The sequence below is a fragment of the Ictalurus furcatus genome, chromosome 16 (genome assembly GCF_023375685.1).
Source record: "Ictalurus furcatus strain D&B chromosome 16, Billie_1.0, whole genome shotgun sequence".
NCBI classification, from domain to species: Eukaryota; Metazoa; Chordata; class Actinopteri; order Siluriformes; family Ictaluridae; genus Ictalurus; species Ictalurus furcatus.
Genome location: NC_071270.1, coordinates 5688754 through 5703109, shown reverse-complemented (window position 1 = coordinate 5703109; position 14356 = coordinate 5688754). Strand labels below are relative to the sequence as shown.

Below are 14356 nucleotides of genomic sequence, written 5' to 3'. Positions count from 1 at the left end.
GATTCAATTATTGGTTTTGTACATGCAGAGCAAAACTAAAAATGAGGAAAAAACCCTGTCTGACTACATTTGTCTAATGGCAACATTTTTTTCAGTAAATACATTTCCACATGAAATTTTCACCAGACATCAGTACTAACTCAAGAAATCTGGAAATATAAAGAATTCACAACATTAACGTCCATAAATAAAGTTGTGTGTAATAAAGTGGAATGACGCAGGAAAAAAGTATTGAACACTTTTTTTTTTTTTTTTTTTGCAAAAATGTTCCATTTTTAAAGATACTGATTGTTGTATTTTTCCTTTATTTTCATTTTTAATGGAGATGTTGTATCGTCCGAAGCTCGTCATTACAGATATACATGAAAACACAAAGGCAAGTAATAGCATGGAATTTTTTTATTACATACATTAAATTCACATGATATTTAGTTTTATACCAAAAAGTATTAATTATTTATGTTCTAATTCTCTGTCCTGGGTCTTAGAGATACTTGTAGACAATTTTATCTTCCAGCGTCTGTATCTCCATCTTTACAGGACACTTGTAGAAGTGTGAGAGCAGCTCTTCTGTGTAGCCGATAAGGAAATAATATTTATTAGGCTGGAGTTTCTGTAGCATCAAAGCACAGATGACCAGCATGTTGCCCCTGCGCTTGATAACCAGTTCGTTAGCCAGACAACCATGAAACGTGCCAAAGATGAAACGGCGGATGAACATGTCTTCTACAGTCCGCTCTGCAGCACCTCCTTCTCCCTGGAGGTTACCTACAGGATTACAAACTCTCTTAAAATAATTGTGGGGAAAAATGTAGCACTAAAGCTCATTAGAATTAGAACGAGGGAAAAAAAAACAAACAGTTTTTAAATGCTTTCATACTTATTAGTCTGTTTGTGGAATCAGAGCAAAATAGATACACTTGGTTTGCTATTTCGTTTGGTTTAGGTTCATACTGTACATGATTAAAGGAATAACAACTAGGGCATGTGTAGGTATGAAAATGTACTTGTAAAGCTCTTTTATTCATTAGTAAGAAATATGGTGACAAACAAAACTTTTGTACACAGATTCATGTTTCTGCACAAATACACAAATCATGACAATTTGACTCACACAGACTTACAGTTCAGGTCAAAACTTTGTTAATAATTTAAAATAAAATAAGAGGGATCCTAAAATTGCATTTTGTTTTTTATTTAGTACTGCCCTGGCTCTTAATGTAAAATGGTCTGCACTTATATAGCGGCTTTTAACCTTAGCGGTTCTACAAAGCTGTTTTATACTGTTTCTCATTCACACACACACACAAGCAAGGAACTGGCCTGCCGAGTGGGAGCAACTTGGGGTTCCGTGTCTTGCCCAAGGACAATTTGGCATGTGGAGGCATGCGAGCCAGGAATAGAACCACCAACCCTAAGAATAGTGGAGAACCCTGAGCCACAGCCGCCCCTAGTGTGTTGCCTTCTTGAGCATCAGTGAATGTTTGCACCTTTTTTCATCTTTTGTATGAATCCCTCAGTGGTCCTCAGTGTGAAAGATGGATCTCAACATCATATAGTCACTGTTGGGCTCAAACATGCAGAAGATGCTGGAAAAGCAAAGAATGTACAGGACCTGGAGGATTTTTCTGAAGAACAGTGGGCGGGACAACTGCTCAGGACAAACAAGGGACTCAGAAAGGAACTATCACGAAACATAAAAACAGTCGTTGTTCATCCAGGTAACGACACAGTATTAAGAATCAAGCGTATGTAAACTTTTGAACTGGTTCATTTGTGTAAATTCAGTTATTACTGTGTAAACATCTTATGTGAAATCGCTTTTTCAGGGCAGAACTAAATAAACAAAAAGCAGTTTATGATCCCACTTATTATTAAAAAAAAAAAGTATTAACAGTTTGCAGATTCTGCAAGGCGTATGTAAACTTGTGACCTCAACTGCATGTACATTTTTGTTCTTTTCAACAGTACTGAAAACTACTGATGCAAAACAAACACTACAGGAACGCATTAAGGTATTACATTAGTATGTTCATGTTTTTCATCATGAATAATAATACATTTCCTATACAGTCCTTTGATCTTTTCTTTTCCGGTTCAATTATTCCTCAACGCTTGCAATTAAATATCTTTAAACCACACCATGTAAACAATGTATGCTGAGATCCCATCATTACTTCTGCCTTTTAGTTGGGATTTAGTCAAATTTATTTGTAGATTTGAAATATATCATCAAACTGATCTGGGTATATGTCAGAGGGCATCCATCTCATGTGATCTCAGCTGTTTATAATGATGCGTATCATGCGTTTGTTCTTGTGCTTATTGTGCCATCAGTTACTTCTCCTTCCCATACTCTTAAGGGCCATTTTATTTTGTTTATCTTCTGAAGCACAACGAGCAGAACACAGTACTGTGTCATGTGTTTGTTCTTGTGCTTATTGTGCCATCAGTTACTTCTCCTTACTGTTTCTAGGAGAATCCTCGTCATACTCATAAGGGCTATTTTATTTAGTTTATCTTCTGAATCACAACGGGCAGAACACAGTACTGTCACGCAAGTTCTATGTACTAATAGGACTCAGCATACAATTTTGTAAAAAGTGACTGCATGACTGAAAACGCATGTGTCTATTAGTAAATCTTTCTTTTCTTCATCCTCACACTGCAGATACCCATTTGTGTTATGTAAATAATATGCACAGCCGTGACATGAAATTCAGAACTGAAACCAGGCCTGACTGAAGAACTGTGACTTACTTGTGTGTTGAGAGAGCCATCCCTTCCTATGAGCTATGTGGTGTGGGTGCAGGGCCTGTTCATACGTCACTGGCCTGTCACCTTTACCCACCCGAATGCGGGCTGCACGGTTCTGCAAGTTCAGAAAAACACGGCTCGGTTAAGCAGAAGCTCAATATCAGGATTTGGACACCGACTCACACTGAGCAACAGATACTCTGAAACCTGTGTTAGAAATAAAAAAGTCCCATTGTTACAGTACATACTATTTAGACAGTTTAAAACAGTAGCAACTGTAATGTGTTTGCAAACTTTTCTGAATTATCCTCGTCATTCAGCCTGCCTCCATCTCACCTATTCCGTTTCTTTCAAATTAGGCATTGTGTCTCCTCACTATTCGCTGGTTTTCCCTCCTTACCTACAAAGTCTGCATGGGAAGAGGTGTTCAAGCTGAATCCTCATAAGGGTGGCATTATTTCACGGATATATGCAATGATTTGGTCACAGGACGATTCTTAAAATATCAAAACCATTAGTGCTTGGGAAGAAGAATTGGGCCTGGAGCTTGAGGATGATTACTGGGGCAGAGCGTTAGATAATATACGTACCACCACGTCATGTGCTAGACTTAGTTTCATACAATTTAAAGTGTTCCATAGAGATCACCTCTCTAGGAGTAAACTGTCTAAAATATATCCCAATGTTCCTGACGTGTGAAAAATGCAAACTTTCGCCCTGTAACCTCAGTCGTATTTTTGCTCTCTGTCCCAAACTGCAGAACTTTTGGAACTCTTTCTTCGAAACTATGTCCGACGTTCTTAAAATCAAATTGGATGTCTGCCCTTTAATTGCCATCTTTGGTGTTTCATCTCAGTGTCAGCCTCTGAACCATAAACAAGCTAGTGTTGTGGCTTTTGCATCGTTACTTGCTCGGCGCAGAATAGTGCTGTCTTGGACCTCTCCACAACCCCCCTCTATATCAGTCTGGCTTAAAGATTTAATGTTCTTTTTAAAACTTGAAAAAAATCAAGTATAACATCAGAGGCAGGGGTGAATCATTTTTGAGAAAATGGCAACAATTTATTACCTACATCAATGATGTACGCACCCTGGAGGTGGATTGAGGAAAGGTAGACGGTAAATACTAATCATCTTCCTTTTTTTTTTCTCTTTATTTATTTGTTTGTTTGTTGTTTTGTTTTACTGGTTGTTTGTTTGTTGTTGTTGTTGTTTTTTGTTTCCCCCCTTTTCTTTTGGTTTTGGCTGTGATTGTTTTGTTGGGGCTGTTGGATGAGGTGTTGTAATATGTAAAATGCGATTATCCAATAAAAATTCCATGATAAAAAAAAACACAGTAGCAACTGAATATTTTACTACAGCAACAGTTGCTACTGTTTTTTTTTCAGTCAAGAATTATTGGCACCTTTCAAATAATCACCTTTCTAAAAACTGATTCTATAAAATAAACATTTATTCGAACTTTCCACTCAAACAAATGTTCTTCGAAGCACCAAAACAATTCTCATGTGAATATTTTTTTAAACTTTCAAAACTACTGACACCTCGAGAGGATATTTAATATAAATCCAAAAAAATTTTCAACTTGTGAGCTAGAATCTTAATTTAGAATGTGAACAACTCAGTTCCAAGCCTTTAAACAAATGAGTTTGCACACATGTACATTCTTGTTATCAATCACTGAATAGGAAAGTAATAGTGGAAAAGGTTAAACCTTTGCCTGGAATTGGATTGATGTCCACACTACCTACAACCAGTAATGATGCTTCAGGAGTGTCTTGTGAAGACCGATGACATCATCAATTCTGTAAATTCCAAGTTATAGCACAAAACCTGTTTGGAAGGTACAACTTGGCTACAGATTACCTTTGGTGCTTGGACGCCTAATAAGACCCAATCCTACTGAAATTCATGCTCTGAATGAAAGATAGTGTCTACATGTGCAAACCTAAGAACATAAAGAACTTGTTCTGCATGGAGAAAGGTCCAAGACCTCCTGGGAAAAAAGCTCAAACCTGTCAGACATTACAGGAAGATGCACATTGATGCAATTCTCTCCAGAAAATGATTCATAAATGATTAATTGTAGAGGTGCCAATAACTTTGAAAACAGAAAGACATGGCACCGCTTAAAAAAAGACGTTGCGTTAATAAAACTTGAGTGCTTTCGTTTACACTTGAAGTAGGAATGCTTCATTTCATTGTTGTTCGTTTTCAAAATGGGTGCCAATAATAATGGACTTATGTCCTAATGTGACAGCCGTACCCACCTTATAGCAAACTGCACTGGTGTTTATGCTCCTTGATCCAGAGATGAGACAAGTCGCAGAATTCAGTTGGCTACAAGCAATCTAAACATTTATAAACATGTACAAAATATTTATTCACATGAAATAATCTGTGCAATATCTTGTTAACACACCGGCTGTATCCCAAATGACTCCCTAATGAAGCTCATGTGCACTACATAGAGCGTATAAAAACCGTATTGCTTCCTAGTAACATGTAGTGCACTTGTAAAGAGCATAGAGAGACATTTAGGACTCAACCCCGTCACCAGGCTACACGTTTTCATTTCAATTCAGAGATAAAAGAAGAACCAGAAAGTGTCGCATATTAACAGTAAAAAAAAATACCGTTTTTAAAGAAATTGTTAAACACAAAGTGTAATTAATAACCAAACTATAAAATGAAAGCTTGCTTACAGATAATATTCTTCCCTGTCTGCTCAAGGACGCCGCCATTTTGTTTTCGTTTACATTTCCGTATTGACTCGTGTTCTCTCTGAGTGCGGCTGGGCAAATAAGCTCATTACTGCCATCTATCGGTCAAATAAGCTCATTACCGCCACCTTGGACAAATATACTCATTACTGCCACCTACCGGTCAAATAAACTCATTACCGACACCTTGGATAAATATGCTCATTATTGCCACCTACCGGAATGTATAGAAATGCAAAATTCACAAATGTTTCCCCCCCCCCAAATCCGTCAATTCCTTTAGGCAATCGGTCAATTTCAGTCCATAAAGCATTATTTTCTTTTTAACTATCTCACATCAAGGTATTTAAAATGATTTAACATTTTCTTAAGAACAGATATTTTGTCCACAACATCAATCAATGGATTGTTGATATTCTCGCCTTTATCTAAATTGGGGTTTTATTAGCCTCTCTGAAATTACAAACATTACAAACCCCATGCAAGTTGTTCTACATACTTCATACTAAATTGCCAGAATCACTTTATAAATTACATCTCCCTGACCATTTTATCAGCGACACCTACAACAAAAGTGCACATTGTAGGTATACAATTACAATCTGTAGCTCTTCCAATACACCTGATAAAGAAAAAGAGAGAGAGAGGTTGGTGAAAGAACGACTCTTTATGGCTGCTAGAACATAAGTGATAACAGGAACTAACTTGTCTCACAGACGTTCCACAACATTAAATATAACTACAAATGGTTAAAAATCACACCATGTTGTTAATTTGTAAAAACGAAAATCGCAGTTGTTGACAAATCGATGAGGAACAAGAGGAATACAACACTTCGGGACATACTTTTAGAAAAATAATCACCACCTTGTTGAGTATTTCCCTATAACAACACATACCCCCCCCCTCCCCCCAAATCATATGGCTCAAACTTTAATATCAACAACTCCCTACATATGGGTATCATCCCTGCTGAAGAAAGAAAGAAAGAAAGAAAGAAAGAAAAAACAATCGAAACCATCACAAAAATTCTAATGGTTTCCACTACAAATACCATTACAAGCCATTAGCTAACCATTAGCCTTTAATGGTATCCACTAGACATATGTCACCATTAGAAGGTAACAAATTACCCTCAGTTTCCATTAAAACCATTTAAACAATTACAAATTCTATTAGGGTTTCTATTGTTTTCCCCCCGCACCAAAGGGATGACCTAAACAGCTGTGTTCACAATTAAAAGTGACTGTTTCATCTTCTTCTCCTTCTTTTTGTTTTAATGGCGGTTGGCAAACCAGTTAAAGGTGCATTACCGCCACCTACTGGACTGGAGTGTGGGCAGTAGATTGGCAGAAAAAATTAAATAAAATAGAAAAAATAATAATAATTAAAAAAAATACTACTACTACTACTACTACTACTAATAATAATAATAATAATACCAAAACAATACTATATAAATAAAAGAAAATAAAGAGATAAATAACTATATACTAGATATTCCTACTATATTACTAAAGTCTCTCACTTATCCCAGTAGTTTTTAGATAATTTATTAGGGGGCGGTGCATTTTCCCAGATGTTAAGTGACCGTTTCATTTAGGAGACTTTTATTTTGTTTTGGTGAAACCGGAAGTAGTCGGTAACCCCATGTCCTGTTGCTGGTCTCGTATTTTCCATGAGCTTGTCAGTGTGTTGTTGTTTGTCTCAGTAGACAAAAAGAGGTCACGGCGTTAATTTAGAACGTACTTGTTTAAATATTTATATATTTATAATATATATTTGTTGGTTAGTGAAGTTTTTTGGACAATGTCTTCGCCGTTGGAAATGACAGAGTTGTATGACAACGCGTTGCTGGGAATCTTGCAGCATGTTGGAAACATACAGAATTTTCTGCAGATATATTTCGGGTTTTTGTACAGAAAAACAGACTTTTATCGCCTTCTGACCAGTCCGAACGACAAAATGGGCTTCCCACCTGGAGTGGCAGAAAAAATGGTCCTAAAGGTAATACTCCTGGCTCTAAGAAGCTGGTTTTAGCTCAGAAGAACTTTTCTGCTTTGTTTATTGTCACCTGTCATGGGAGATCAGCTCAGACAGTTTATTAATATTTCATACAACAAACATATATTACAACCCTAATAACACCAACTGAGATATGGTGCATGATTTACAGCTAGTCTGAGTGAATCAGTAGTAAGGAATAAGTGTGCTTAGTCTAGTCTGTTGCTGATGTTTCTTCATAGAATACGTTTACATGGACAGCAGTAATCTAATTATTGACCTTACTCTGAGTAAAACAATATTGTGATTAAGGTGTTTATATGAGTCGATTTTAGAATATTCCTTTCATGTACTCGTTTGACTTGTTCTAGAGCATAGTTCGATTAACGGAAACGTCATTACATCCCCACGCCACGCCGTCCGACGTCCCTCCAGAATTTCATGTATTAACATACAGGTCGTCTTCGTTATGGTGCCGTATACAGTTTTGGGTGTTTTTATAAAAAAAATTTTACGAATGTTTCAAGTGCAGTTAATTATTTGTCATGCTGTACGTGCTAATAGACAACTGCTTGAAGCCGTGGGCTGCGTCCCAAACTGCGTACGTACCGCCTATATAGTAGCCGAGATGCATGTATTTCGCCTACTATAGACCTATTGTAGGTAAGTACGCAGTTTGGTACGCAGCCGTGCTCTCTTGTTTGTCGTAAAACGGTTGAGTACTGCCGTGTGTGATCGTGTCCTGTCGCAAAATGCGGTGAAAACTCTCACACGACGTTCATAATGTGATTAAGGTGTTTACATGTCTGCAATGCACCTCGATAATGCGACTAAAACAGGAGTACTCCACATGTCTTTATTCGATTTGTGTTTACTTCGAGTATGACTTTAATCGGGTTAAGGTAATTAAAAATTGCTGTTTACATGGTAGTTTCTTAATCAGAGTATTGTCTTAATCGGGTTAATAGTGGATTATTGTTGTCCATGTAAACGTACTGACTGTTTGTAGCTGTTTAAAATGTTGTTCAGGGTCTGCGTAACAAGTTAGTACCTGTTATCAGTTAGTTTACAGCAGCTATAAAGAATTGTTCCCTTACCAGCCTCTTTTTTTTTTCCTCACTTGAAGTTAAGACAACAAAATGCAGCTTGTCGTGTTACCAAGAAACTGAAAAAAAGCAAAGTCTGATGTCTTGAAGACTTTCTCCTGGTGGAAAACTTACTGACACTGGAGACTCCTTCCATAAACGTTAATAAATGTCTCCTTACAAAACCTTTCACCACATTACCATGAGAGATTTGAGATTTCAACAGTGCTATGGTGCTCTATAATGATGTTTAATTTGTCTCATTTTTAATGAGTGGTGATCAGAATTGTGTTTGTTAGTTAGAGACCTAGTAAAAGTTGCTTAAAATAGTATTTTTTATAGTATAATAGTATTTTAGTATTTAAAAATATTTTGTTACAAATTCTATCTTGGGACTTCCAGGTTCCTGTTGTTGTTGTTGCTGTTATTAGTATTATTTACTGAATGTAAATAAATGTAAAACAGGGAAGTGGTAGCCCTCAACTGCTCACTTGTATAAATGAGATAATTGTAGGTCGCTCTGGATAAGGATGTCTGCCAAATGCTGTAATGTAATGTAAAAGCTCCCTCTTTCACCCATCTCCCCAGACATTTAAGTTGTTCGAGAAACTGGCAGTGCAGGACAGAGAGAGGGCGATGAAGCTGGCCGAAGAAGCCCGAGCTGTTCCCGCTGTAGTGGAGGAAATCATCGAAGTTCAATCACAGCCAGAAATGGCAGGACCTACAGAAGCCGCGCAGGAATCCATGTCCACCGAAGCTTCAGCTGCAGAGCCAGTACCTGCAGGGGCAGAGTCTGCAGATGGAAATGAAACCAAAGTGCAGCCTGCAGAGAGCGAACAACCAACAGCATTGCCTGCATCTGCGTTAGCAGCATCTGTGTCTGCAGCATCTGCACCTACACCAGCGGCTAGTTCAGATACTTCTGCGGCTGCACCGTAAGTGTTTTGTTGGTCTGTCAGGGATGTCTGTTGTAACAGCTCGTGATCTGTTTCCATTGCCAAGTATTACAACCGCAATTCTGATAAAGTTGGGACAGTATGGAAAATGCTAATAAAAACAAAGAGGAGTGATTTGTAAATGTACTTTGACTTGTATGTAAACAAAAACGTATAAAGACAGGGTATTTGATGTTTTACCTAATCAACTGCATAGCTTTTTGAAGATAAATGTTGATTTTGAAATTGATGCATGCAAAACGTTCCAAAAAAGTTGGGACGGGGCAATTTAGGACTAATAATATAGTCCTGACCTGTCTCAGATTGAGAATGTGTGGCACATTATGAAGCACAAAATAAGGCAAGGAAGGCCCTGTACAGCTGCACAGCTGAAGAAATGCATAATGGATGAATGGGGGAAAATTCTGCTTGCTAAACTTAACCAACAGGTGTCTTCAGCGCCCAAACTCTTAATAAGTGTTATTAAAAGAAAAGGTGATATTACACAGTGGTAAACAGTCGACTGTTCCAAATTTTTTGGAGTGTGTTACAGTCGTCAGATTTGAAATGATTGTATATTTTCAAATTAAATTAAATTCATCAAACACATCAAATAATGTGTTAATAATGTGTTTTTCAATATAGCACAGGGTGAATCGAATTTTCAGATGATTCTTTTTGTTTTTTTTTCCATACAGTCCCAACTTTTTTGGAATTGGGATCGTAAATGACTGATTTATATAATATAGTCTGAAATAATACACATGAACAGGGTCTAATTTTGCATTGATGTTTGATGAATGATGAAATAACGCTCCATGGTAGTAGATCTTTGGACCCTTCACAAAATCCAAAATGGCCGACTTCATGATGTCAGCACAAAAGTTGTTCCGGTCGATGAGACCAATATGTTTACTGAGTTTCGTACATATACGTACAAGTATGTATGATTTATGCCCCAAGGTTATGTACAGTGTAAAAGTGGGCGCTACAGAGCCACCCTACCACGCCCATGTGCTACTCTTTGCGGGGGCCCAATGGCCGATGATTCTGACGTGTCTGCCGAATTTCATGAGTTTTTAAGCATGTTAAGGGGCCCAAAAGCCCCCGAAACCTTGAAAATGAAATAAATAATCCGTAGGAAAACAATATAGTTATATAGCTAATAATAGCTGTCAGAATTGTACAGAAATATAGCTATACTGTATATGAACATAAATATGTAGCTTGCTTTATAGGACACTAAACATAGTTCAATGGTTGTGTTATTGCCTTTACACCTCTCTCTAATTGAAATGTGGGCTGTTTTGCAGTGACCAGCCCAGTTTCCAGACAAACCCAGATAGCTACAACGGTGCTGTCAGAGAAAATTACAGCTGGTCACAGGACTACTCTGATGTGGAAGTTCGAGTTTTTGTCCCACCGAGCATTGTCAAGGGCAGACAGGTACCTTACAGCCACATTTTTGCTGTTATCATTAGTGTATATAAATATCGAGCCACAAGGTCTGTGGTGCAGTTTAACAGTGTATGTCATGATCTTACTTACTACAGTTTTAGTAAATGAGTCTATTATAGGATAGTTGGATAAAGGACGTTGTTATTAATTGTGCGAAGCAGAGACAACAGCTAGCTAACAGTGTGATTGTAAATAAATTGTAAGATTGTAAATTAGATTTACACCTGAAAGCCTTCAATACTCCAAAATTTTATGCGCACAAAGGTTCAAAATGGTTAAACGTGCATCACCTGGATTTTGTGCATTAATTTCAGACCAACAGTCATAAAAGAATCGCTCACAGCCTTAGTTATTCATACAGAAATTCATGCAGTAATGACCATCTGTGCAGAAAGCCCACTTCATCATTGATAATTTCTCTCAAAGGGATCAATTGAAATCACCCTTAAAATAAACTCCTCAGCATTGAGCCATTGTTGCATATCGTCAACAGCTCAGACTCGATCTCTTTATGTGCGCAGGTGTCTGTCAGTCTTCAGTCTGGTGGCGTGCGTGTGGCAGCGAAGGAGGGAGTGTCAGAAAACGTCCTGATGGAAGGCGAGTTCACGCACAAAATCAACACTGAGAATTCTCTGTGGAGTCTGGAGCCAGGCCGTTGTGTAGTGGTGAGAATTATTTTTAGACGACGTTCATGATCTGTTACTATACCTCCGATCAGAGATGTAACTGACTCTATTCAAAGTTGATGACTTAAGTCCAAAGGTTGTGTCAGTGTTTATGTGGAGAAGCTTATGTGTATTCAGAGATGGGTTACACAAATACGTAAGTAGCTATTCTGGGCACCCAGTTCAAATTATGCAAATTATCTGTGTGTAGTCCATGCCTCCGAGGTTGCCAGATTTTTCTTGGGTAGAAGCATCCGAGACAGGGCTCTTGCAAATGCATCTAGCCCCCTGCCTTTAAACCCAAAAAGCCAGAAAAAATCAGCAATTTTGAAAGAATTTTGTAATTACTGTCAAATGTAAAATTAAGTAACATAAAATCATGAGACAATTTAAAAACAATTTTAAAAATGTTGAAAAAAGACACATGATATAGTCTCTTGATATGTACAAATGAGAAGACGACAAGCATTGAAATATGCTTTCAATAGTAGTCTAGTATATTGCCAATATATGTCCATGAATAGTCAGTAATTGTCACATTTAGTTACCACATTTGTTTTAATTTAACCTTCATTATTCATCAGCTTATCAAATAGCACTTGATCCAGATTATCCTACTGTTTTACATTTAATTTTTTATATTGTGCTCCAACAGTAAGTTTTGTGCACAGCTTAATGAAGCCACAATATATTAAATCAAGATCATGAAATGGTAATATGTGAAATGTATTTCATTTGCTACTTTGAGTTGTCAAATAAATAATGGCAACGATTATTTTTTTAAAAAATTGATGCCCACGGTGCCGATGGTTTGAAGAACAATCTGGCATTCATCTGCTATGCTCATTTTAAGTAAGTGTAGTTACATAAGCTCTGATTAAGATGCTGTCTCAGATGTTCTCCATTTCATGAACTTTAAAGAAAACATACTGTTAATTTATTAATAGTGTCATTTAAAAAAATATTGGTCTCAAAAAGATATTCCATAGTTTTTGAGTGATATTTACAGTGCAAAGCATGAATTTCAGCATGACATATTGCACTCTCTGAATAACACTTAAATCTGTAGTTAAGCCTGCGGTCTGAATACCGGCCAGTGTGTGGAAAACATCTTCAGGATTATTACATAAGTTCAGTTGATCTGACTTGCTGCTAGACATTTTTTTAAATTTCTTTCAGTACTTTCAGACTAACTGATGATGTGCCATCTTTTTTTTTCCGTCTCTTAGCTGTCTCTGAGTAAATGCGGGGAAGTGTGGTGGACCGCTGTGCTGAAAGGCGAGCAAGAAATCGATGTAAATCAGATCAACCGCGAGCGCTCCATGGCCACTGTGGACGAGGAGGAGCACGCCGTGTTGGACCGTCTCACCTTTGACTACCAACAGAAACTGCAAGGAAAGCCCCAGAGCCACGAGATGGTAATGTTACAAAGACCGCAGAGCATAAGAGCCAGTGAACTGGCTGCACTGCTGACAGTTTTCTGTGTTTTTCTTTTTGTGTTTTAGAAAGTTCATGAAATGCTGAAGAAGGGCTGGGATGCCGAGGGATCGCCGTTCAAAGGCCAGCAGTTTGATCCGTCCATGTTCGACATACCGCCAAGCGCTGTTCAGTTTTGAACTGAAGAATCTTTGGTAGATACTGCGTGAGAGAAGCCAAAAATCTGTCTGCATCGCATACACTGAAGCATCAAGCACTGACAACTCAGGCATTTACTGTATGATGGACAACATGACAGCACTGCAGAATTTGAATAGCTAAAGCTGTAAATAGATCAATTTCCCAAATGACATGAGGATTCATTCAGACCTGGATATATCTATATATAAATTACTTTTTTTATTTCAGCGATATTGCAGTAAATGCATCAATTCACATGGCATATGGATTATATCTTTCTATAGGTTCTTGTTAAAATAACTGACTGAAGTAAAACTACTAAAATACTTCAGAATTTTCTAGAATAAGTGAACAACATAATACTGAAAGATATTACAGTGGGTTGGGTATGTGTGTCATCCTGCAGTTCTTCACATCACCATACAGTATGTTCTTGAGCCTTTTTGAGTATTTGTCAGGTTTAGGAGTTTGATGGCTAATGCATTTTTTATTTCTAGTTTTCATTCGGTGTTTTGGTTTTGTTTCCCCAAATTTAATAAAATACATTACAAAAATAATGTGTCCTTCGCACTACTCTCCATATACTGATATATGAAATACTGTTTGAGGGAATTTATAGAATGACATCATACTCATCAGGAAATAAACTGTAAGTCAGTTACAACAAATGAGGATCAAATTAATATTTAAACACCATGAACATGTTTCATGCTAAATGTCCAATTTGGGTCTTTGTACCTCATACATTTGCCAAATAAATCTTGTGTTATGATACTATTCCCAAAAATCCCCTCATGACTTGAAAGAGCCTATTAACTAGGTCACATGAGTGGCCATTTGAAGTACAAGGGAATGAGTAATGATCAAATTATAGGGAATCTCTGAGGAGACCATCAGCTCCCATGTAAATGTCAAATCCACTGACTACATAAAAGTCAATTTAAAGGTAGCAAATGAAACATTTGTGTCAGGTTCTGCTCATGAAACCTGCAGTCATGTCGAGTTAATCCCTCACACCTACAAGTCTGAGCCCCTGACGCTTGATCCTATCTTCAGATATTGATCACTTGGCTCTTGCTTCCATTCACACAGGGAATGGGAGTCATATAGCT

The 14356-nt window shown here is 37.4% G+C and overlaps 2 protein-coding genes across 2 annotated transcripts; one reads left to right on the top strand and one right to left on the bottom strand.

Moving 5' to 3' along the window:
- Positions 1–384: 384 nt before the first annotated feature.
- mrps24 (mitochondrial ribosomal protein S24) lies at positions 385–5706 on the bottom strand. The gene is made up of 4 exons (XM_053645884.1): positions 5463–5706; positions 5028–5108; positions 2761–2872; positions 385–768 (listed from the first exon to the last, which is right to left on the bottom strand). Exons 1-4 carry the CDS (start codon positions 5499–5501, stop codon positions 485–487), a joined length of 516 nt encoding a protein of 171 aa, XP_053501859.1. The 5' UTR covers positions 5502–5706; the 3' UTR covers positions 385–484.
- Positions 5707–7109: 1403 nt separating this feature from the next.
- Positions 7110–14001, top strand: nudcd3 (NudC domain containing 3). The gene is made up of 6 exons (XM_053645883.1): positions 7110–7487; positions 9158–9504; positions 10818–10950; positions 11484–11627; positions 12857–13045; positions 13133–14001. The coding sequence occupies exons 1-6, from the start codon at positions 7290–7292 to the stop codon at positions 13241–13243; spliced, it is 1122 nt and encodes a 373-aa protein (XP_053501858.1). The 5' UTR covers positions 7110–7289; the 3' UTR covers positions 13244–14001.
- The last annotated feature ends 355 nt before the right edge of the window (positions 14002–14356 follow it).